Source organism: Lepus europaeus, chromosome 4 (genome assembly GCF_033115175.1).
Source record: "Lepus europaeus isolate LE1 chromosome 4, mLepTim1.pri, whole genome shotgun sequence".
NCBI lineage: Eukaryota > Metazoa > Chordata > Mammalia > Lagomorpha > Leporidae > Lepus > Lepus europaeus.
In genome coordinates, this window is record NC_084830.1 from 22,253,631 (window position 1) to 22,279,403 (window position 25,773).

At 37.8% G+C, this 25,773-nt stretch overlaps 2 protein-coding genes across 2 annotated transcripts in view; one reads left to right on the forward strand and one right to left on the reverse strand.

Annotated features, from left to right (window-relative positions):
- The window catches only part of MTBP (MDM2 binding protein), a 92,037-nt gene extending 72,152 nt beyond the window's left edge, over positions 1 to 19,885 (reverse strand). The window contains exons 1-10 of the mRNA XM_062188049.1: positions 19,713 to 19,885; positions 18,821 to 18,901; positions 17,281 to 17,354; positions 17,048 to 17,199; positions 15,438 to 15,496; positions 12,410 to 12,554; positions 11,373 to 11,490; positions 8,223 to 8,354; positions 4,792 to 4,886; positions 2,600 to 2,672 (exon numbers count right to left, since the gene is read on the reverse strand). Coding sequence (XP_062044033.1) covers positions 2,600 to 2,672; positions 4,792 to 4,886; positions 8,223 to 8,354; positions 11,373 to 11,490; positions 12,410 to 12,554; positions 15,438 to 15,496; positions 17,048 to 17,199; positions 17,281 to 17,354; positions 18,821 to 18,901; positions 19,713 to 19,833 — 1,050 coding nt within the window. The 5' untranslated portion in view covers positions 19,834 to 19,885. The remainder of the gene's footprint in view (positions 1 to 2,599; positions 2,673 to 4,791; positions 4,887 to 8,222; positions 8,355 to 11,372; positions 11,491 to 12,409; positions 12,555 to 15,437; positions 15,497 to 17,047; positions 17,200 to 17,280; positions 17,355 to 18,820; positions 18,902 to 19,712) is intronic.
- Positions 19,886 to 20,124: 239 nt separating this feature from the next.
- The window catches only part of MRPL13 (mitochondrial ribosomal protein L13), a 43,363-nt gene continuing 37,714 nt past the window's right edge, over positions 20,125 to 25,773 (forward strand). The window contains exons 1-2 of the mRNA XM_062188051.1: positions 20,125 to 20,228; positions 21,097 to 21,220. Of these exons, the coding sequence (XP_062044035.1) occupies positions 20,202 to 20,228; positions 21,097 to 21,220 (151 nt within the window). The 5' untranslated portion in view covers positions 20,125 to 20,201. The remainder of the gene's footprint in view (positions 20,229 to 21,096; positions 21,221 to 25,773) is intronic.

Below are 25,773 nucleotides of genomic sequence, written 5' to 3' on the forward strand. Positions count from 1 at the left end.
AGGCATATATTTGATTTTTAAAAAAAATTTATTTGAAAGGCAGAATGATAAAGAGAGCTCCCATCAGCCTGGTTCAAACCCCGAATGCCCACAATGGTCAGGGCTGGGCCAGGCCAAGGCTAGGTTCTGGGGACAACCTGGGTCTCTTACTTGGGCGGCAAGGTCCTAACTAGTTGAACTTTTATCTGCCATCTCTCAAAGTGTGCATCAGCAAGAAGCCAGAATTGACAGAACTAGGACTTGAACCCCAGCACACAGAAATGAGATAGGGGTGTTCCAAGCAGCACCTTAACCTCTACACCAAAGGCCCACTCCTAAATATCAGATTTTGATTTATAATATTCTCTATACAATTTGCATAAATTTCTCCACAAAATGTTTACAAATCTTATCCCATTTTTAAATATCTAGTGCTCCATGCTTTTCAAGAAACTCATATGTGTATTAATCATTTAAGCCATATGAACTTCAAAGATAATAAAAAACAGTAGGAAACACTTATGTTATAGCTTAAAAAATACAAGGGTATTTTAAAAAGTTAATGGAAAAGGAAAGTAAAAGTTTATTTTGGTGCAAAAAATTTTGAAGATTCCTCATATTCCAATTTGGTTTTCATTACAACTCTGAAAGAGGTAACACAAGGTTTATTATTTCAGTAATAAAGCTGTAATTCAGTGAGTGGCAGAACCAGGGTTCTAAACCCAAGTTTTCTAAATCAAATGCTCTTTTAAAAAAAGATTTATTTATTTTACTTGAGAGGTAGATTTATAGAGGGAGAGAGATAAGGGTCTTCCATCTGCTGGTTCACTCCTCAAATGGCCCTCAACGCCCAGAGAAGGGCCGATTCAAATAGGATCCAGGAGCTTCTTTCAGGTTTCCCACATGGATGCACCCATATGGGATGTTGGTGCTGCAGGCAGAGGCTTAACCTACTACGCCACGGCCCCAGCTGGTCCCAGCACTTGCTCTTCTCTTTAGGGTTTTCTACAATACCGTATTTCCTCCCTCACTTATTTGACAATATAAGTGAGATGGTTAATAAAATGGTAGAGGCAACCACGCGACGTACTGGTTAAGATGCCACCTGAGATGCCCAAATCCTATACTGGAGTGCTCACATTCAAGTCCCAGTTCTATTCCCAAGGCAGCTTCTTGCCGATGTACAGCCCAAATGGCAGCAGGTGACAGCTGAAGCACTTGAGTCCCTGCAACCCACACAGCAGACCTGCATTAAGTTCCTGGTTCCTAGCTTTATCCTAGCCCATCCCTGACTATTAAGGTATTTGGGGAGTGAACTAGGGGATGTAACTCTCTCTCCCAAATAAATGTTAAAGATAATAATGAATGATAGATAAGGGCTTCAAAAAGTGACTAGACACTGTTATACAGAAAACTACGTAGCTATTTCAGTGAAAATAGAAAGTTTTTTTTATTCTTAGTACATATTTGTTAATTGCATCTCCTCACAAGACTTCTACACACATAATGCTGTAGAAATGGACAAGTTTAATCTCGTTTTCTCTATTTAAAGTACATTTTCCTCACTTATTCACAGCCTATTTTCTTCATAGCTTGTATCATACCTACAGAGACTTATTCTCTATTTTCACACAAAAATCTTAAAGTTTTATGAGGATAGAGGTTTCATCTGTACAATTCATTAATGGGTACCCAACACTAGTGCACTGCCTAGCACACAGGATATATGTTAGATAATTAAAAATAAACTTCGTGGGGCTGGCGCTGTGGTGCAGGAGGTTAAGCCACTGCATGCAATGCCAGCATCCTTTATGGGTGCTGGTTTGAAACCCGGCTGCTCCACTTCCAATCCAGCTCTCTGCTATGGTCTGGGAAGGCAGCAGCAGATGGCCCAAGGCCTTGGGCCCCTGCACCCATTTGGGAGACCCAGAAGATGCTCCTGGCTTCGGATTGAGGCAGCTCTAGCTGTTGCAGCCAGTCGGGGAGTGAACCAGTGGATGGAAAACATCCCTCTGACTCTCATTTCTCTGTTTAACTTTTTCAAATAAATAAATAAATCTTTTTTTAAAAAAAAAAAGCAAACTTCACAACTTTGCATATTGGGTTTTCTTCAGCATGCAAACCGGGTTAACGTAGTACTATAATTTAAGCTACTCAATCAAAGGCCATTTCATCAAATATTTTAGCATACTACTAAAAAAACTATCAAATTTATGGGAAAATAATTCTGAAAGCCAGAATTTTGAGTGACCATTAGTTGAGCATCTTAAGATCAAATCATATTTCCTTCATTATATCAATTTTCTAAGGGAATTATAAACAAGATTTTAGTATAGCATCATGGGAAGTCCAATAATTATAATAATCATTTTCTTTTTACAGGTTTGATAATAGTCTGTTATAGAAACCATAAGCAAATATGATATAAATACTGCCAATAAGTATTTTGTGCATTAAAAATTTGAAATGTGTTAATACAAATTAGGACCAAAATCATGATTTAGTACATTAAAGGAACAAAGTCATCATGTAAAAACTGTTAACAAGTTACATCCTTTTTCTTACACATCCAAAAATGTTAACTATAAAAACCAAATATGAAATGCAAAAGCAACTATACCTTGCCACACAGAGAAGAAATCTGCTCCAACAGCAACATAGAATTCTGTCTGGTACTGTTTTCTGTCAATCCTCTGTACTAAGGAGTTAAGGAAATCAGGAAGTAGGAACTGCAATACTTGTACTCCATAAAACAAATTTTATCATTTTAATTCTTCCACAGGTTGTTTAAATGCACTTACTAAAAAGTTTAACTGGGATCAGCGCTGTGGCATAGCAGGTAAAGCTGCTGCCTGCATTGCCGGCATCCCATATGGGCACTGGTTCTAGTCCAGGCTGCTCCACTTCTGATCCAGCTCTGTGCTATGGCCTGGGAAATCAGTGGAAGATGGTCCAAGTCCTTGGGCTCCTTTACCTTGGGCTCCTGCGTGGGAGACCCAGAAGAAGCTCCTGCCTCCTGGCTTAGGATCAGTGCAACTCTGGCCCTTGCGGCCGACTGGGAAGTGAACCAGTGTTCATAGAAGACCTCTCTCTCTGTCTCTCCTTCTCTCTGTGTGCAACTCTTTCAAATAAATAAATAAATAAATCTTTTAAAAAAAAGCTTAACTATGGGAATTAATAAACTGTTGGTAAGCAAGAATTTCAAAATTTGTAAATATAAATAACTTTATTTGGAAAAAAATTTCAAAGCCACTCAGTGATTATTAATACTCAAATTACCCAAACTTGAACTCCTCTTTATTTATGAAATCTCCTCTTCTCATGTTCTCTTCATTTGTGGCACCAGTATCAACACAGGGAACCATCCTACCCTCCATTGGGACTCCTCACTTTCCCTAAATCTAACAGGTCATGATGTGCTATTACTTTTAAGTTGTTAACAAGTTCTGAATTTTTCTAGGATCTCCAGTCCATGTGCCACTTCTTATGTTCAAGCTCTTAAGTTTTTCAAAACCTTACCAGTATAATCTAAAATTTATTTTTTAAAAAATATTTATTTATTTTGAAAGTCAGAGTCACAGAGAGGGAGACACACAAAAAGAGAGATCTTTCATTTGCTGGCTCACTCCCTAGATGGTCACAATGGCCAGAGCTGGGCCAAGTCTAAACCAGGAGCCAGGACCTTCATGTGGGCCTCCCATGTGGGAGTGGGGACTCAAGTACTTGTACCATCTTCTGCTGCTTTTCCCAGGCCATTAACAGAGAGCTGGATCAGAAGTAGAGCAGCCAGGACACAAACTGGCACCCGCTTGTGAAGCCAGCATCACAGGCAGAAGTTTTACCCACTATGCCATAATGTCAGCCCCTAAAATTTACTTCTGATTAAGCTACTTCCTGGTTTGTAATTCTTCTATGATTCCTCACCCTCTTTAGGACAGAATTTAACCCAAGTCATAGTATATGAGGTATTTTAGGATATGGTCCATTGGAAAAGGTACCACAGACTGATTTCTTACCAAAGTTCCCCCCCCCCCCCAAAAAAAAATCACTTCTTTATTGATGCTAGAAAACATTTCTCAGCTTTGTGAGCTTCCTCTATGCCTCCATAAATACTATATCTTCCGGACAAAGGAATTTACAGTAAGACAACAGTGGGTACTCTGGTTTGAGCTGATATAATACAAAGTCATATTTACTGAGAACCTACAGTACACCATGACATACTGTAGTACCAGAATTTTTCAACAGAAACATTATATGGAGAAAAAACATGAAAGTCAAGAAGATGCATTCTTGGATTTCAAAAAAAGGGAGATTATTTTTAAAAAGTATTGAAGCACTAACCAGAGTAACAGCAAAAGTAATAAAAGCACATAAAATATACATGTTGGGCTGTTTGGATGGAGGGTGGGAGGGATAAGAGTTTTAAGTATTGCTAGACTAGGTGAGAGAGAGATCTGGCCTGTGCTCAGGGAGAGAACATTACAACTCCATTAGAAAACCAAAGCTCAATCACTTTCGGATTACTTCCAAAGCCCTACTCACAGCAAATGTTCAACAATAATGCCTGCAAATACTTACCTGGGGAGAAAGATTTCTTACAGGACAAGTATAGGATCCAGAATATGGAAAGAGAGAGAAGTTTCTTTTCTAGCAGCTTCAACAACAAAAAGTCTGGCAGCATAGTTGGACAACAATGTATACAGTGAAGTAAAAATGAATGCACACTTATAATAGATTTACCTGTCAATATGAGACCGTAATATCTGATACAGAAAATATGATCTAAATGAATATGTAAATAAAGGATACAACTCAAATTCAATGTCTGATAAATAGCAGGAAGGTAGATCCGATAATTTTATCATCTGTACAAATTCTAAAGCAGGGCCATAATAATGGAAAACCTGGGAAAAAAATTAAAATACTATAAAAACTAAAATTATAAAATTTAAAATTTAAATTATAATACTTTAAAAATGAATAAAATGAAAACCTGGGAAAGAAATTAAAATACTTTAAAAACTAAAATTATAAAATTTAAAATTAAAATTACAATACTTTAAAAATGATGAATAAGATGAAAATTACAAAATTAGTGATTAATAGTTCAAAATTTTAAACCAGATCTTGAAAATTAACATAGTATATATTATACAAGCCAGATATTTAATATGCTACAGCAGAATGAAATTCTTCTGCTCCAATTATACCTTTTAAACTAGAGAGATGGATATTTCCTAGTGACCAAAAAGAGCTTTAACAGAAGAAAACGTGTACAAAAAGAGGCAAGGAACAGAAGACTAGAGTTCTAAACTCGTGCTGTTTTTATTCAGGCAACCCACAAGATGAAGAGTGCTGAATAAATGAGTAACATACCTCTGCAGGTGGGATGTGCAGAGCTAAAAAAGAGAAAGAAAAGACACTCCAAGAAGAACTTAGGTTCTATGCAATGCTGAGATTAAAAAAAAGGGGGAGGGGGCATCACTGTGGTACAGCAGGTTAAAGCCCTGCCTGAAGCGCCAGCATCCTATATGGGCGCTGGTTCCAGTCCCGGCTGCTCCTCTTCCGATCCAGCTCTCTGCTATGGCCAGGGAAAGCAGTGGAGGACGGCCCAAATCCTTGGGCCCCTACACCCAAGTGGGAGACCCGGAGGAGGCTCCTGGCTTCGGATCGGTGCAGCTCTAGCTGTTGCAGTCATCTGGAGACTGAACCAGCGGATGGAAGACTTCTCTGTCTCTACCTCTCTCTATAACTCTTGCAAATAAATACAATAAATCTTAAAAAAAAAAAAAAAAAACCATTCTGGGGAAGCCAACAGTTGCCAATTAACACAGAAAGCTCCAGAGAAATATAATTTTAGCATTTCTTAAGGTAGAGTCTAAAATAAAATTACAGTGAGCTAGAACAATCACTTCAATAGCTGGAGCTGCAGTATTTCATATGTGAGGCCAAGAAAAGAGAATACACCTTGATGAAACTATATAACTTGAAGAAAGCTGTGTAATTCTACCATATACAATTATGAACATGTGTATAGATTATGTACAAGGGGTCTTGAAAAAGTTCATGGAAATGCATGCTTTTTTAAAAGATTTACTTATTTGAATGGCAGAGTTACTGAGACAGAGGTAAACAGGAAGAGAGAAAAGGGAAGGGGGGGAAGAGAGAGAGAGCACGCACAAGCATGTGTGCAAGCTAGCCCTTCCATTGCTGGTTCACTTTGCAAATGGCGACAATGTCTGAGGCTAGACGGGGCCAAAGTCAGTTTCACTCAGGTTCCCACGTGGGTAGCAGGGGCCCACACACCTCAGTCATCTGCTGCTTTTCCAGGAGCATTAGCATGGAGCTGGAAAGGAAGTGGAGCAGCAGCTAGGACTCAAACCAGTGCCCAAATGGGATACTGGCATGGCAGTCAGTGGCTTAACTCCCTGCATCACAACTCCAGCCCTGGAAAATGTTTACTAAAAAACCCTATGCTAGGGCCGGCGCTGTGGCCTAGTGGGCTGAGCCCCTGCCTATGGCACAAGCAAGCCATATGGGCACTGGTTCATGTCCCAAATACTCCTCTTCCGATCCAGCTCTCTGCTTGTGGCCTGGGAAAGCAGTGGAGGATGGTCCAAGTGCCTGGGTCCCTGCATCTGTGTGGGAGACCAGTAACAAGCTCCTGGCTCCTGGCTTCAGATTGGCCCAGCTCTGGCCACTGTGGCCATTTAGGGAGTGAACCAGTGGGTAGAAGGCCTTTCTCTTTCTTTCCTAGCCCCTCTTTCTCTGCGGTTCTGCCTCAGATGAATAAATTCTTAAAAAAAATTTCAAGAATTTTTGCATCAAAATAATCTTTCAATTCCATTTTCCACAAACTTTCTGAAATACTTATGTGTGTGTATACATATAAATTAGCATATATTATGTGTGTATTATAGAGAAGGAGAGAGAAAACCTTATATTTATTGAAGATGTTGTACCCTGACATTCTCTTCAACGGTAGAAAAAAACATTCATACAGGAATAGTATATTATCAAGAAAGAGAAGTTGAGGTCATCAATCACATGACTAATTTTAGAAAATAATTTAATATTATTGTGAAAGATGCACACAGTATGTTAAAGTAGAAAAATTCTAAACACTAGGAAATCAGTTTACATCAGGAATTATGCCCTTATTTGTAACACACTTTGATCAGAAACATTAGCCATCAATTTGACACCTTTGTAACTTCATAATCACTATATTGGGAAGGTACAATGGGAAGTATCATTATGCTCTTAAAACTCTATGTATAAAATACATGAAATTTGTTCCCTTTTTGTAAATAAAAAAAAATTTAGTTTTAAAGTGCTGCCATATATAAATCTGTTATATTCCTAATGTTTCTTTTTTTTAAAAAAGCTAACTGACCCTTTTCCTAGTTATTATTATATTTTTTTAAAGATTTATTTTATTTTTTATTTGAAAGAGTTACAGAGAAAGGTATAGACAGAGAAAGAAAGGTCTTCCATCCAAAGCCAGGAGCTTTTTTCGGGTCTCCCACGCAGGTACAGGGGCCCAAGGACTTGGGCCATCTTCCACTGCTTTCCCAGGTCATAGCAGAGACCTGGATTGCAAGAGGAGCAGCCGGGACTAGAACCAGCACCCATATGGGATGCTGGCGCTTCAGGCCAGGGTGTTAACCTGCTGCACCACAGAGCCAGCCCCGCAGTTATTATATTTTCTAATTACTTGTATTTTAATAATAAATATATGATAAGGGATGAACACATGTAATTCTTAAGTGTATGTCAGGTACTATCTCAGATAATCATTTCTTCATGTCATCTAAACTAATTAACTTTGTAAGAGAGAAGTGTTATTATTACCCACATTTCAGAATTAAGTTATACCCAATACTTTATTTGTGACAGTCAGGTTTCAAATCCAGGTCTACCTTCTATCAATGCCTATCCTCTTCCTGCTCTAACATATTCTCTCCAAACGGAGTCTTAGAAAGATCACAGAGTAAAGTTCAAACCAAAGGTAGTTTCAGGCTTATATTGCTGGAAAATTGGCATTACTTTTTTTTCTAACTCTAAAACAGGTTCACCACCGCTTAATATTGATTTTAATAAAATGTATGCTAGTAAACTTAAGCATGTACATTAGTAATATTAACCCAAGACTCAAATGTATTTTATAGGAACAAAAAGATACAAATGGATAACTGCAAAAAAAAAAAAAAAAAAAAAAAAAAAAAAACCACAATTACCTTTGGCAAAATATTTTTGTCCCTTGATGTCATCTTTTTGGCAAAAAGGAAAGTATTTAAATTATATGCACTAAAGTTCTTCGGTGTAACTCCCTTCAAACAAAATTCAGGAAAACTAATTTCAAATCCAAACTGCAAAGAAATCCAGAGAACACAGTTAACAGCATCATGAACAAACATAAAAATTAATCCAATTTATTACATGTACAAGTTTAGAGGAAACCCATGTGTAAATTTATTTCTGATGCCTCAGTTTAGTATATGGTTCTACCATTTAGATAAATATCTTTCCATCTGAACTGAAACATCAGTTTATCAAAAGCTCTCATTGGCCCTTCACCAGCCAGCAAGAGTATGTCAGTCTATTTATGCAACCACAGGCCAAAAAAACCTATATCGCATTTATTTGTTCAATATCTGGCTTCCTACCAATCTGTAAGTTATATAAAGATGGAAACTGTTTTATTCACTACTAGATCCTTAGTGCAGTGCCTCATACATATTTAGCCTCAATATATGTTGTTGATGAGATCAATTATTTCAGAAGTAATAACAGTAGGTGTTAACAATAGTAATGGTAGCAACAATAATAATTGCTAACACAGGGTGGTTACTTTGTGTTTTAAATAATTTAGTACTCATAAAAATCTATGAAATAGGAGCTATTATTATCTCTTTTATAGGTGAACACAACTGGGGTATCAAGAGGCAAAGTAGTATTTAACATGTCATACAAAACCTGAATGAAAAAGAACTGACATTGAAATGCACACACTATACCTCTTCGATCTATGAACAGAACCACTACATATATAAAATGCATTTTGACTAACAGCTATTCTGCACTAAAAAAATGTGACTTCAAGTTTCAAATGCATATTGTGGAAATATGGACATTCAAAAGTATTCAAAAGTAAGAGAATCACATGTAAAAGACTCTGCAGATATCTGCCTACAGTCATGTAAACTTACAGATTAAAAAAACATATATAGAAGCAACTTTAGCTAATCATAATTTCTATTCTTCCATCTGCTAATATTTCTTTCACATTAAAATCACCTGCAGAAGAAGTTTCATCTGTTAATTTAACCTTCCTGAGATTATAACAGGCCAACTTGTAAATCACTAAGACAGAAACGTCACATGAATTCCTGTCATCTTATTACAGGTTTTAGTAAGCCATTATTAAGGGTGAATTGTAAAGGGAAAAACAGGCGACACTGCCTGCGGTGCTGGCATCCCCTATGGGTGCCAGTTTGAGTCCCGGATGCTCTACTTCCAGTCCAGCTCCCTGCTAATGTTCTTGGGAAAGCAGCAGAAGATGGTCCAAGTGTTTGGGACCCTGCATCCATGTGGGAGACCAGGAAGAAGCTCCTGGTTCTTGGCTTAGGATAAGCTCAGCTCCAGCCATTATGGCCATTTGGGGAGTGAACCAGATGGAAGATCTCTCTTTCCCTCTCTCTCTCTGTTAACTCTTTCAAATAAATAAACCTTAAAAAAAATAAATAAATAAGAGGGCAGGGGGTAGATTCTAGGGATGGCATTGTAGCCTAGCAGGTTAATCTGCTGCCTGCCCATTCCTGTCCCAGCTGCTGCGTTTCCTGTCCAGTTCCCTGCTAAATGCCTGGGAAAGCAGCGAAACATGGCCCAAGTGGTTGATCCACTGCCACTCCCATGGGAGATCAGAAAGAATCTCCAGGTTCTTGGTGAGAGTGAAACAGTGGATGAAAGACCTCTTGATCTCTATCTCTTCTTCTAAGTCTGCCTTTCAAATATGTAAATAAATCTTTAAAAAAAAAAAGGTCTATTGATGAACACAAGAAAAAGCTTAAGAACACAAGGGTCAACTCATACTTCCATGCCATCCTGAACAAACAATAAAACTGTTGTTTAGTCTACAAAAAATACATAAATTACTAGAAACACTGTTTTCAGGCTAAACACTTTAAGATTTATTTATTTATGTGAAAGGCTGAGTCACAGAGAGGGAGAGACAGAGGGATCTTCCATCCCAGGGTCACTCCAAAGGTGTCTGCCAACTGCCAGGGTTGGGCCAGACCAAAGCCAGGAGCTTCACCTGGGTCTCCCACGTGGGTGCAGGGGCCCAAACACTTGGGCCACTTTCCACTACTTCTCCCAGGCTATTAGCAGGGAGCTGGATCAGAAATGGAGCAGCCAGGATGTGAACATGGCCATATGTGATGCCAGTGTTGCAGGCGGTGGCTTTATCCCCTGGCTTTATGCCAGCACCAAAAGGCAGATTTGAGAGAGACAGAGATCAATCTTTCATCCTGTTTCACTCCCCAAATGGCTGCAACAGCCAGGGCTGGTCCAGGTTGAAGCCAGGATCCTGTAACTCCACCTGGGTCTCCCACAAGGGTGACTGGGGATCAAATACTTCAGTCAATTTCCACTGCCCTCCCAGGAACATTAGCAAGGAGCTGGATCAGAAGTGGCACAGCTGGGACTTGAACCAGCACCCATATGGGAATCCTCTGCACCCTAATGCCAGCCCCAAGGACATACTTATAAAAACTTCCCAACATTTTCATTCATAATAAGAGACACCAAACTAGTATTGGAACCTCACAGAAATTTAGGATAGAAGAAACTAATTAACCTAATACTCTCATCTCACAGTGAAGAAATCTGGGGTATAGTAAAGATTTAAAAAAACCCAAAATTAGAAAACTGGTTAGTACAAAGCAGAGATCACCCAAGACAGTCTTATAAGTAACACAATATGCTCTGAGCAGTTTTTCCAGGTACTTCACACATGCAAAACAAAACAAAACAATTTGGTTAAATATGAACTTGGCTACTGTCAAATTCTGTTTCAAAAGTATTACATTCTAGAACTGCAAGAGCCAAAATTTCAGAGTGAATATTTTAATTAAAACTCAAAGAAAAATGCAGCTCATCCATCAAACTAGTCACATATAAAGTATTTAGTAGCTATACATGGTTGGTTGGCTATTGCAATAGTTCAGATATAGAACATTTCCACTGATGCAGAAAATTCTACTTAGTGCTAATCTAGAACATCTGTAAAAGGTACATTTCCAATAAGATATATTTACATTATCTGTGTAGTCAACAGAGTTGCAAGGCCTGCTTGGTAAACTGTGATAACAGAAAAATCCATTTACCTTTCTTTCCCATATCTGAATCTTTCCCCTCCACAATTCCTTTGGGTCAATAGCATTTCTGAGATCTTCTAAAGACACAATATTAGCAGAAAGGTACTCTGCAATTTTCTGACAGTTTCTATTAAAAAAAGATTATAATTAAATACAAGGTTTTATATTTTAGTTATACTTAATGGTTACAGTTAACTACATGCCTAAGAGGCAAAGTTGTAAAATTTGCACCATTTTTTCTATTTACATATTATGGAACATCCGTTAATTTGGTCTCTGAGTGAAGTGCTGTTATATGTTGACTTAATCCCACATCCCCACAATTTAAAAATAGTAATTATCCTTATTACTAAGGATGAAGAAATAGAGGTTCTTATAGTGGCTTAAATGTATCTGGTGCACACACAGACAGAAACTCAATGTTGGTACCTCATGGTCAAAAACAGAACTGCTCTCCTAAATTGTTCCCACACAGCTTTGTACAGAATTTTATCACACTTATTACAAACTATTTTGAACATTATCATTTCTGTTTCACCTAAACTTTGATGAAAAAGATTGTCTTCTTACTTTCTTAACTCAAAAGCACTTATTGCTGTGCTTGACATAAAGCTGGTGTTCAATGAACATGTTCGGAATGAAAAATATCATGAATAAATCCAATCTGAATACTTATTTAAGGATCAAAACTGTACCATATAACTGACATACACTAAAATGTCATAAAATACAACAGTGAATAATTCTACATTGTCACATAACACACAAACAAATATGACATTACAAATACAATGTATCCATGGTATTCACTGGACACTACAGCCTATTTTAAAACATAGAGTTTAAAGAATATTCAATAACAGTTATGAATTAGCATTGAAAATATTTGCTAAAAACTTAAACATCTTAGAAATAAATATGAGAAAAATCTAATTTATCCCCAAGAGATAAAACTAAGTTGTCACACTAAAGTAATTTTGAAATGTTCCCAACACCAACATATTTGGAAACAAAAATGGTAATAAAATATGAACAAAGAAGCTTACATTTCACAGTGATTTCCTGCTATAGTTATCTTTGCTGAATGCCACTCCCTCAAATGTTTTAATGCCCCTACAGTAGGTAAACAGTCTTTCACTTTAGGAGGGTCTTTGTCAGAAGGCAATAGTATTATATCTATTATTGCTCTACCTAGAAAGAGAGAGGAAAAATTATATTTTTGAGATGCTATACCTGATATTTCTCAAAACAGTACCCTGTACAATTGAATCTTTTTTTTTTACAAGATAAAGGAGGATTTTAACTTCAATTTCTGAAATTCTTCACAACAATATATATCTCTAGGAGTTCAAAATTTTTTAATGTTCAGCATGTGATGAAAAGCCATGTTCTTCTGAAATAGCTAGCATATGCTAGAAAACAATGAACTATATCATAATTACTTGCCAATTCTGCAGCAGTGGTTAATAACACACATTGCTCTTGAGATCATCAATGCTATTGTTGTACTCAGTAGAGGAAAAAAAGCTGTGCAATTCATTATATTTTTCTACTCTCAATGTTGTTATCCAAAAGGGAATGAATTAGTATCAAATTGTATGCTCAAATAAATTACTTTTCTTTTAAAAGATAATGAAACACTCAGCAAACCCAATTATACTGATAACATCATTGGATCCTTAAAAAGAAGGATAACTTCACAAAAGTTTAAATTTTATAAGATTATAAATTTGCTGGAAAATAAGAAAGATCAAAATAAGGCAGAAACCAAATAAAAATAATGAAAGTTCCTATTTGGTAACATAACACCCATATAATATTTTAATGCATATTTGGAAATGACAGATTAAGAAATTGGTAAGTTCACTTATCAATGCATTCAGTAATTCAGTACTGGGACATTTTGCATTAAAATATGATTGTCTTGAGTATCAGAATCAGACTTTCGTGAGCCATGGGTCCTTGATGGTCACCATGCATGCTTTACTCATCATTGCATACTTAGTCCTTAATACAATGCTTGTCAAATTATAGATACAATGAACATCTGCTTAAAATAGCCTTCACTGAAAATATTCAGAAAAGAAAGCTCTTCAGAAGTATTTGTGAATGCCTAATTGTTCCAGATTCTAGATAGGTATATAACACAAAGAAATGTTTAAGATAAAAATCAGTTTTAAGAATAGAAATGAATCTGGTTACCATTACAGGGAAAAAATATGAGTTTTGTAAAGAAATGCTGACTAAAGGGCTTCTTTTGCTGTATGAAATTTGATAATGCAGATATTGACTTGACCATAGAAGAATATTATCCGAATTATCTAGGACCTCTTTCTCAAGGAATTATTCATAGAACTTCTCTTCTCTAGCACACAGTCTGCAAAACAATGGTCCATGGAAAATGTAATTAAAAGTTAAACAAGGGGCCTGCACTGTGGCATAGAGGGTAAAAGCCACCACCTCCAGTGCCGGCATCCCATATGGGCACCAGTTCGACTCCTGGCTACTACACTTCCAATCCAGCTCTCTGCTGTGGCCTGGCAAAGTAATGGAAGATGGCACAAGTCCTTGTACCCGCGTGGGAGACCCGGAAGAAGCTCCTGGCTTTGAATAGGCTCGGCTTCAGCCTTTGTAGCCATGATAGGAGTGAACCAGCAGATGGAAGACCTGTCTCTCTCTGCCTCTGCCTCTGCCTCTTCGTGACTCTGCTTTTCAAAATAAATAAATCTTTAAAAAAAAGAAAAAGTTTCCATGCCTACAATACTCTCATGGGCTCTTCGGATCTGGCTGAAGAGAGGAGAGAACTTCCACTTTGACTATGACCCTATCGGAATAAGATCAAAGTCAGCGAACTCTAAAGGCTTCCATAGCCCTGGCAACTCATGACTAGAGCTTAGGGAGATTACTGACGCCATGAACAGGAGTGTCAAATTGTTAAGTCAGCAACAGAGTCACTGTGTACTTACATCCCATGTGGGATCTGTCCTTAATGTGTTGTCTAATGTGCAGTGATGCTATAACTAGTACTGAAATAGTATTTTTACACTTTGTGTTTCTGCGTGGGTACAAACTGATGAGATCTTTACTAATTATATACTGAATAGATCTTTTGTATATAAAGATAATTGGAAATGAAAAAAAAAAACCTGGTGTTAAATTGGAAATGGCATAGAAAATTAATTAAAAAAAATATTATGTGGGATCTCTGTCTTTAATGTGCTGTACACTGTTATTTAGTGCTATGACTAGTACTCCAACAGTATTTTTTCACTTTGTGTTGCTATATGGGGGCAAACTGTTGAAATCTTTACCTAATATATACTAAACTGATCTTCTGTATATAAAGAGAACTGAAAATGAATCTTGAAGTGAATGGAAGGGGAGAGGGAGTGGGAAAGGGGAGGGTTGTGGGTGGGAGGGAAGTTATGGGAGGGGGGAAGCCATTGTAACCCATAAGCTGTACTTTGGAAATTTATATTCATTAAATAAAAGTTTAATAAATGAAAAAAAAAAAAAAGAAAAAGTTAAATAGGGGGGCTAGCATTGTGGCATAGCAGGTAAAGCCTCCGCCTATAATGCTCATATAGGCACTGGTTTGTATCCTGGCTGCTCCTCCCTCTAATGGGCTTGCAAAAGCAGAAGATGTCCAACACAGGAGACCTGGATAAAGCTCCTGGCTTCCACCTAGCCCAATCCAAGCCATTGTGGCCAACTAGGGAGTGAACCAATGGGTGGAAGACCTCTCTGTCTCTCCTTCCCTCTTGGTATCTCTTTCAAATAAATAAATAATTAATTAAGTCTTAAAAAATAATAAGATAAATAAGGAAGCAAAGGTTGGTATTTAATTGTCTAAGTTATAATCTTTGCCTAAAAAATTGAAAAGAACTAAATGTCTCAGTAATGTACTTTATTAAAATAATAGAGTGCATCCTGTGTGAACATAATGAAGAAATTAATTTTCATTTTTAATTTCAAAATTAGAACTGAGAATACTATCATAAATGCTAAATTATCACCCATTCATAAAAAGTATAAAATAAGTTATACATTATGAAAAGTATCATTAAATATTACCAGGAGCAGGAAGCTTGTCTGATAACTGATGCAAATTTTCAGCAGATTCTTCAAACAGACTACAATAAAATGATATGTTAGAAACACATGCACATACCCAGAGATTACATATAGCCACAATATAAAATATTAACTAAAAGGATCTATGCTGAGTATTTGATCCTGATGAAAAGCCAATGATTCACTACATATTACTGCTATTATATTTCTATTTTAAATAATTTGTCTAAAGCCACATAATTAGCATGTGTGGAAGCCAGGATTTAAACTCCAAGCAGAAGTTCTTGCCCACACCCAAAAAACAAATAAATTTTAAAATTCCCTAAATTATATCTAGCATATAAAATTCAGAACAAAACATTTTTCTGAACCTTAAAAAGAAGTTAATGCTAAATACATAATAAAGAAGGATACTGGTTTTTCTTGATATGAAATAGTCCTGATTAAAGAATATAATGCTCTCTTCCAAATCTTGAAAACCTACAACTTTTAACCATGACAAAATTTTTTCTCAAATTGCTTATTACACAGCCTAAAAGTACTTAAATTCTTTATTAGAAACCCATTGCCTAAAAATTTCAAGGTCTCTTACATTAAACTATGGTTTTTGGGCTCCCTCTTGTGGAAGTAATTATGAGATCACATGTCAGAAACGCATACTTTCATATCTGTCATTCTTCGTAGTTGTAGGAAAACACAAGGACTGGTAAGAGTTTTGGGGGCTGACTGAAGGTGCCTTAGAAACCACCTAAAAGGATCCCCAAGCTGTATGGATGAGATAACAAAGGACCAGAGAAGCTTAAGTGACTGGTCCAAAATCATATAACCAGAGATCGCTTCCAAGAACCCCTGGCTGAAAGCACTTTTCCTGATGCTACACTCTCAGTATCAACAAATATGGTCTGGAAACAGAAAATGAAAACTTTCAAGCTTGCAGTTGCCTTCAGGTATACAAGTATTATTTGAATATAGAAAAACAAAAGTAGCTTTCTGTCGTGAGACAATGAAGACTAAAATGAAAGGTTAATAACTATCAGTCAGAGATGAAATATTGTACAAAGAAACAATTACCACAGCTATCATCTGAGACAAGTTATATGTTACACCACAATTCAAAAAAAACCTAAAAGGAAATTGGTCATGTAAATAATCCCCAAAAACTCTGGATTTCAAAAGCCATTTGAAATGCAGAAGTTAAACAAACTGAATAAATCATATATTTCAGCTTGAAGTTGTAAAATGAAAATGGTATTTTGATTTGAATGCCATCTAATAACATTAAATAACATTTCTATTCAAGTTCTTAAAATATAGAATCAGAATTTGTTTTTGAAAAGTGGCATGTTAATTAAAATATCACTTTGTATAATTCTTGCAATTACATAAGCTTGAGAAATAAAACACTTTTAGGTATGAATTTTTGTTTTTAAAGAACTTTAAGATAGGCCCAAATTGCCTAATGTCTTCCAAAACGAAGAGCTGAAACCTTCAATTAATTAAAACATTCTAACTATGGTTGGTAAGATTATTATAATCTTCACTTTCATGGCTTAGAATAACTGTTGAATGTTAAATATTTAACAGATAAAATAAAAAGTATACTAGCATACTCAGCCAAGGATAAGGATTCCCTGCTATTACTATCTTCTTCTTCAAAACACTCAACAGCATTCAAACATTCTTCGATATTTGCTTGAAGAATATCTTCAATCTCATCTTTCTCCGTATTAAAATTTATCTCTTGCCAGTCAGAACTGCAAAACTAGTAAACCAAAAGATGGCACTAAGTAACGGATTCATGGGATTCTCTCTATTAGCAAAGGAATTCTCTAGTAACTATTACCTGATAAAATCCACATATCGCCTGCACTGCAAAGAACCACTTCCTGGAACCAGGTACACTGCCAACTGTACAGGCTTGAATACAAAATCACACTTATTAGAACGCAGACCACAAACAAGAAAACATCACAACATATATATTCACAGAATTCTTTAAGTTTGAAACGTAGCTTTCCAAAGTTTATATAAATGTGGATCTTTTAAAAATCTCTACTAAAAATTCAAATAGATTGTTGTCTGCCTCAAGAAAAAAAAGCATGCATTTAGAATGAATCCTTTGCTTTAGTTCATCACAATTCAAAATCCATTATTGTAATGATCATACAGATCAAAATCTACCTTAAAGATTCTTAAAAATAGAGCCAATTAAATACTCCCGAGTAACACAAAAATCACAGAAGCCATATTAGTAAAAACAATTTCCTCTCCAAAGACTATGCAAATTTGGTTCCACTTGATTAGAGAGAGGAGTTAGAAACTATAGCCTAAGGGTATGGAAGACTATCTTGGATGATGGACTATTACATGAGTATATAAAATTAAAGGTGATGCCACGGTGCATATCAGAGAAAAGATGATGATGTTAGCATCATGAACAGAAATTGGATTCCAAGCAGGAAGCAGAAATGTGGTACTGAGGCTTGTCATCAAAGATGTTAAGTACCTATTAACACGTCTAATAATTTCAGCAGAAGACTTTATCTCTTTCTTAAAAAGATAGAAGTTATTATGTAATTCCCATAACATCCTTTCAGGAAATACACAACTCTTTGCTGCCGTAACTCTAGTAATGACTAGGCATTAATGAGAGTATTACTGGGACTTGGGAAACAGGCTATTGCAGAACGCACTCATCAGAAATCATTTCCCACTGGTAGTTGACACCGAGACAAGAGTTTCTTCAATGAGAGAGAGAAAGGAACAGATTGTACATTCATGACAACATCAATATTATAAATAAATGATTGTACTCCTCCTGGCACCTACAGAAACTTCCTTGAGTTTTTAGGCACTGGTCTGTCTCAGAAGGAGGCCATGAAAAAGAAGTAAAAACATGATAATTATTAAAGCAGGTAGATGGGAGGAGAGGTCTAAAAAGTGAAATACTTCAAAAGGTCAAAGCAGATGAGAATAAACATCGCTGTGTTTAACGATTAAGAGACTTGGTAAGAGCTACTGACAGAATAAAGAATATTGGTAAGGAAGATGGTGGTGGCATAAACAAAGTGCTTTTACTCAGGACCACATCTTCCTTAAAATGCCACATTCTCCTATATTATATGGACCAGTAATGATCCGCAAGAAAATATTATAAAGGGAGCAAAACCCAAGCTGAATAATCATCATCATAATTTTCGTAACAACTTCCTGACATTCAAGAATCATGGAGAGGTAATATGTTTTCCAGTTTTGTATCTCTTTAGCCACCTCCACATCCCAGTGCCTTGCAGACTGTCAACAACTGTGCCTTGTATTCCAAAGTGCCCCAGTTAAGTTAATTCCAATACAAATTCGCGCTAAAGAATTTATTTTATACTCACCAGGGAAAGTACTATCTTCTGGGTTCACTGCAGCACTGATGCTTCTTTTCAGGAGATGATAAACATTCGCTGCAGTGAAGTCTGAAAAAGAAACCAGACCAGCTCAGCGGGCTCAGAGCACGTAACCCAGGTCTACTCCGATGTGGCTATCAGAAAGTCTCAAGACCAATTTATCGTGCATAGAAAACCACACGCTACTCAAGGTGTGTTCAAGTTTTGATAAAGCTAAAGCAGATGGAGAAACCAGGAAGGGCCCCAGATTGCACATGCCAACCAGTTAACGCAAAGCCAAGATTCCCCTCCCTCAAAGGAATAATTTCAAAGAGGAGAACTGTCACAGTATCTTATACACAACCACATACATTTCCTCCTCGTCAAAACAAAACCCCCACGACGAACTTCAGAACACCAAGGAAAACAGCAGTACCACGCAGTGGAACTATTGCAGTCATAATCGATTAAAATCTGTCATTTGTTTTTTAAGCTTAGGGTATACGTGAAATGTCTCCTCCCATTAGAATGTAAACTCGAGGGCAGCAAACCCTTATTCACCTGTTCCCCATTAACTGCACGTGGAAATGAGGCGGCAGAAAGGCTTATTGAAGGCATATGTTGCCAAAAACCACTGCTTAGGCAAAGGAATTTATTCGGCTAAATAGCTACAAGTTCCGCAAAGTTCTGAGAGCTGGAAATCTTGCGTCCACTAATGCGACCCTATTTTTTCGCTTCCACGATATTTTTCGGCTATCTTTACTCGGCACCGCCCCAGGCAGACTCACAGCTTCCCGGGACACTCCGACACATCGGTCGGTAGGTCCTCAGCAGAAACTGATCCAAAACGCAGAGTCGCCTCCCGCAAGCCGTTCCCGCCCTTTCCCAGCCCAAAGCTTACCAGGCTGCTTCTCGCCGCTTCTCTCCTCGGATGACACCGCTGGCCCACGTTCCGCCTCCCCGCTGGCCGCCGACGGGGATTTCCCTTCCCCCCAGACCACCAGCAGCAGATAGCGATCCATCTCGGAGCTCAACCCCAGCTGTGGGTCTCCGCTTCGCCATCCAAATAGCCGCGCGCTGTGACGTACTTCCGGTTCCCTTCTGGTTAGAGCCCCTGGAAATCGTTCCCTGTATTAGGTTTCCGCAATTTTCCATCAACTGGGCTACTTTCCGGCGTTATTTTCTCAATGACTGCATTAGTTCACCCTTTCAATACGAAACTGCTTTCGTGGGGAGACTGGAGGGGGCCCCAGGCATGGAGAAGTAGCGGAAGTGTTGTTAGGCGCGCCTAGGAACTGTAATGCTTGGTTCTGCGCGTTTCCTACCGGATCGGTAACGCTGTGTGACCCGGCTCCGCGCCCGGGTGAGAGGGTCTGCCCGTCCGGGAAACATGGCGAGTTTCTCCAGGGCGCCCCAGGTGAGCCCGGATTCTCGTGGCTTGATGAGGTTCATTACGACTGCAGAAGGAGAGGGATGAAGCTGAGTCGGCCGGGAAGCAGAGCGCGTCCACCAGGAGTTGCCTTGGGGAAGCATAAGCGAGAGGGTCCACCTTCTCTTTCGTCCTCTCCTCTTTCTTAGCCTATTGTCTTTTTTTTTTTTTTCCAAAAAAAGATTTTTAGAAGTTCAGAGGAATAATGAACTGGGTTACCTGGGGGCATTGTAGACCATTGTAAGGATTTTGGTTTTTTTTTTTTTTTTTTGTGGTTGTTTATTTTTTTACTAAGCAAAATGGGACCTGTTGGAGGGTTTTGAGCCAAGGGGTAGCGTGATCTGACGGAGGTGTTGGGACGAGCGCTGTGGCCGCTGGGCCGAGAATAGACTGTTGCGAGGTGGGGGTGAGGGGAGGATGAAGCAAAGAATCTGTTTGGAAGCTGTCGAAATAAGCCAGGCTAGACCTGCAGGTGCACTAGCCAGGCTGGTAACACTGGAGTAGGACGACTGCGCAGGTTTTGTTGGAAGATGCTGGCGCCAATAGCATTTCCTGACGGATCGAACGTGGGCTGACATCAAAAAACTCCAAGTTTATTTATTTATTTATTTATTTATTTTTAAGAAAAGCAAGCAAGAAAAAGTACTGTGTTTACCTTCATAGAATGATGAGAAGAGACCCTCTCTTTCCAGAAATACAAATGAAAATAGAAATTCTTTACTGATAGTGTTTTATGTTCAGAGTCATTGGACAGTCATAGAATGGAGGTGATAGAATATAGTATTAAATAAAATCATTTCCATTTTAGCTAGCATTTATTTTCTCCTTTTTTTTTTTTTTTTTTTTTTTTTTTAAGCAATGGGCCACTTTTGCTCGAGTGTGGTATCTCTTAGATGGGAAAATGCAGCCCCCTGGTAAACTTGCTGCTGTGGCATCAGTGAAACTTCAAGGATTGCATAAACCTATATACCATCAACTGAGTAAGTATCATTTTACATTTATCATTAACAGCCATAATTTTCATGCCAGAATCAAGGACTGATGAAATTTAACTGGGCTGCATTTAAAGACCAGCCCTCCCACCCCAATTTTTTAACCCCCTGAGAATTCCTTGTTCCAGTCTTGCTGGCAACCTTCTAGGACACAAAACAGCTTGGCTTCTTAGTGGGAAACCATATGGGCCAGTTTTCTTGGGACATCTCATTTGTATGCCACTGCCCAGCAACATTATCAGTAGCCCCTCCATTTACTCTCCACAAAGTGTCTCGATTTGCACTGTGAATTAAATGTTCACCCTTATACATGTCTCTTTACATGATAACATGCATTTGAATAGTTTTTGAGAATAATCTTGCCCTGTCTTCTAAGAACCCTTTCCCTTAGAAAGATACAGAAAGCTGTTGAGGTATGAACAGCCTATTTCTCACTATTTCGAATTAATAGATACACTTTTCTGTATCTTTTTTTCCAAAACAGAATGAAAATTCTTTTAAAAGACTTCAGCTTATAGGTCATTTTGATTGACTTCCCCTTGGCATTTTGCTGCCAAATCAGATGTCAGTTCTTCATCCTTATCTCCTTTAACTTCTCAGCTGCATCTGTTGAATTGATCACATTCTTAACTTTCTATTGTGAAATACATTAAACATACAAAGTTATATAGTGTATTTGTGTACATATAGATTAAATGTGTATCTATTTGTGTATGTGTGTGCTATATAGGAAATTAACAATAGTAATGATAATGAGCAAATGAATACCTATATACCTAGCATTTGGGTTAATTTGCATTACATACAATGTAGCTATCAAAAGTCTTGCACCTTCTCTGTATACCAAGAAGAGTTTTTCTGGGATATGGCCATTAGATAGGAATTACCGAGTTTTAGATGAATGGGAAGCTACTGAGTCTTTATGCCAATGTCCTATCCTGCTAAAAGCATGTAATAGTTTCCATTCAGTAACATTTGACATTTTCATTCTATGTAATTTTGATTACTGTGGTAGATGTCGAAATGATGTGGCTCTGTGGCTTTAATTTGCATTATCCTTATTACAAATATGGTTGAATGGCTTTTTGTTTATCGGCCTTGATATGTCCTTTTCTGTAAATGTGCATGTGTTTTGCCCTTTTTTCCCCTGGGTTGTTTGTCTTTTCTTTCTTTTGTTATAAAAGTTTTTAAACTTTCAGAAAAATTCATAGTACAGTGAATTTTTTTATTCTCTTCACCTGGATTACACAACTGTTAATATTTTACCACAACATGTTTTTTCACTCAACCATTTGAAAACAAGCTTCAGATGCCATTATTTATCTCCCTAAGTTCTCAGCACATATCTCATAATAATAAAAATGTTCTCTGGGTGGGCGCTGTGGCGTAGCATATGCGAACAGCCCATGTGGGCGCCAGTTCGAGACCCGGCTACTCCACTTCCGATCCAGCTCTCTGCTATGGCCTGGGAGGGCAGTGGAAGATGGCCCAAGTCCTTGGGCCCCTGTACCAGTGTGGAGGACCTGGAGGGGGCTCTTGGCTCCTGGCTTTGGATTGGTCCAGCTATGGCCATTTAGGGAGTGAACCGGCGGGTGGAGGACCTCTCTCTTTCTGCTTCTGCCTCTCTGTAACTCTGTCTTTCAAATGAATAAATAAATCTAAAAAAAAAAAAAAAGATGTTCTGCAACATAACCAAAATGCCATTGTCACCCCTATGTTTAATCCTATGGTCTATTGTTCAGTGCATTTTTAAAATTCCTTAGCTGTCCCAAGAATGTTTCTTATTTGCTGTTTGTTTTTTATCTAGGATCCAACCAATGTTTCTTAATTGCCTTTAGTTTTTATATTCTTTTAGTCTCTCTCTCTTTTTGTTAAATATTTATTTTATATATTTGAAAGTCAGAGTTACACAGAGAGAGGAAAGGCAGAGAGAGAGAGAGGTCTTCCATCCAATGGTTCACTCCCCAGATGGCTGCAATGGCCAGAGCTGCGCCATTCCGAAGCCAGGAGCCAGGAGCTCCCATGCGGGTGCAAGGGCCCAAGGACTTGGGCCATCTTCTACTGTTATCCCAGACCATAGCAGAGAGCTGGATCTGAAGAGGAGCAGCCAAAGCTAGAACTCCTGCCCATGTGGGATGCCGGCGCTTCAGGCAGCAGCTTTACCTGCTATGCCACAGCAAGGCCCCTTTTAGTCTCTTTTAGTGTGGAACAATCTTCTATTTTTCTTTCCAGTAACTCAGTAGTACAACTAATTTCCATGTCTTAATTTTTTCTCAGGATGCCATTCTCTGTTTCTTCTCCATAAATCTAAGGCTCCTTTGTTGTCTTCAACTTTCTAAAGTCTTTTTTTTTTTCTCACTAAAAGTTGGGAGTGCCACAGGCCCCATCTTTGGACCTCTTTGCATTCCTTAGGTGACCCCATTCTCAGTTATCTAAATATTCTGAATCCTAATACTTACAAATGTTTGTCTCCCATTTTGATCCTTTCTGTGTATTCTTGACTCACATAACCAAATTTCTTCAGTATCTAAGTAGACATCACTAAATGAGTAAGTAGCAGATCCTCTTGGGTGTCTAGTAAACATCACTAATGAATACCCACTTGGATATGGCTTGCTTCCTGGTCTCCTCAGTCTAAACCAGCCTCTTCTCAGTTTTCCCCAACCTCAATTAATTATATTTCTGCCCTCCTTTTTGCTCAGGTTTGAAGCCTTTGCATTATCTGCAAACTCCACTTTATTCAATAACCCACTTCCCAAAAATTGATTTTGAAATTTTTCGTAAAAAAAATCTGTAATACGGTACCTTTCGTCATCTCTGCCTTCTTCACTAGTTTAAACTGCCATATTCTATCATGTTTATTCCAAAAGTCTCCTCACTGATTTCTCAACTTCTACCACTGCCCATATATAATCCTTTCCCCACATATCAGCTGTGATTATCTTTTGGAAAAGAGAAGTGAAACAAGAAGTAAAACAAGAAGCTTTGTTCAGTCTCAGCTGAAAATAACAAGCAATTTGCAAATACAGAATCTGTGAAGCTGATCTGAGATCAGCTGTTTTGAAAGTAAATTTGTATATGTTCACTAGTAATAAACCAGTCTATTTGCTTATAACATGTTTTGGCAGAGCAGAAAAATGTTATGCCTATAAAATTAACAATTTTATTTCTTTAGGACAGTAGATATTTTTGCTTAACTGCCTCATTGAAAGATGAGAAAACTAAGATCAGAAGAGTAAAATGAGTTTCTTGCTGTCATTCAGCTACACTCGCCTTCCTTACAAAGCAGGTCATTATTAAAAAGCATTTCTTAGGTACTGGAGACCAAGCATTCTGCTAGCATATCAAAAGAGTACTTGGTTTCTAAAAATGTCAAGTTTCTAAAAATGAGAAATTAACTTTTTTTGTTTTTTCCTTTTTTTAAAAAACATTTATTTATTTAAAAGGCAGACACAGTGAGAGAGAAGAGATCTTCCATCTGCTGGTTCACTCCCCAGATGGCCCAATGGAACTCCATCCGGGTCCCCTACATGGGTAGCAGGGCTCAAACGTTCAGACCATCTTCCACTGCTTTCCCAGGTACAGTAGCAGGAAGCTGGATTGGAAATGGAGCAGCCAGGACTGGAACCAGCACTCATGTGGGTTGCCAGCATCACAGGCAGCAGCTTAACCCACTATACCACAATGCTAGCCTCAAGAAATTAACCTTTTAAAAATATTTTTAACTTGTTATTTCAGAACATTTTTAAATTTACAAAATAAAAAATTTTAAAGTAGTACAGAGTTTCCATATATCAGGCCCAGCTTCCCCTATATTAACATCTTATATTAGTATCATGTATTTGTTACATCATAAAAGACTGAATTACATTTTTGTTTCACTATATTTAATATGATCTATATCAGCATGACTCCTTATGTCCACAAGGTGTCACTAAATTCGAAACTTAAATTGCAAGTGATTTTTCAATTTAAAAGATGGTATGTTTTAAGAGTTTATTTCTAACATTTTCTTGGGCTTTTTGTTTTGTTTTGTTTTCTTAAAAAATTTATTCACTTATTTATTTGAAAGGCGGAGTTAAAGAGAGGCAGAGAAAGAGAGACAGACAGACAGGCCCTCCATTCGCCAAAGGGCCACAAGAGGCAGAGCTGGGCTAATCTGAAGCCAGGAGCCACGAGCCTCCTTCAGGTCTCCCACAAAGGGGTGCAGGGGCCCAAGGACCTGGGCCATCCTCCACTGCCCTCCCAGGCCACAGCAGAGAGCTGGATTGGAAGAGGAGCAGCCAGGACCCAAACTGGCAGCAACATGGGATGCCAGCACTGCAGGCGGCAGCTTTACCTGCTACACCACAGCACCGGCCCCTACATTTTATAAGCATGTTTTATAAGCATGTATTAAGTGTTATGGGATCATAATCGCTATAAGCATGTTTATTTGAAAATTGGTTACAATTTCCCAGGAAAATATCAAATAGATCTTTATGAAATATTGGAGAAAACCACCCTTCCATTTATAAGTTTATTTTTTATCAAAAATATGG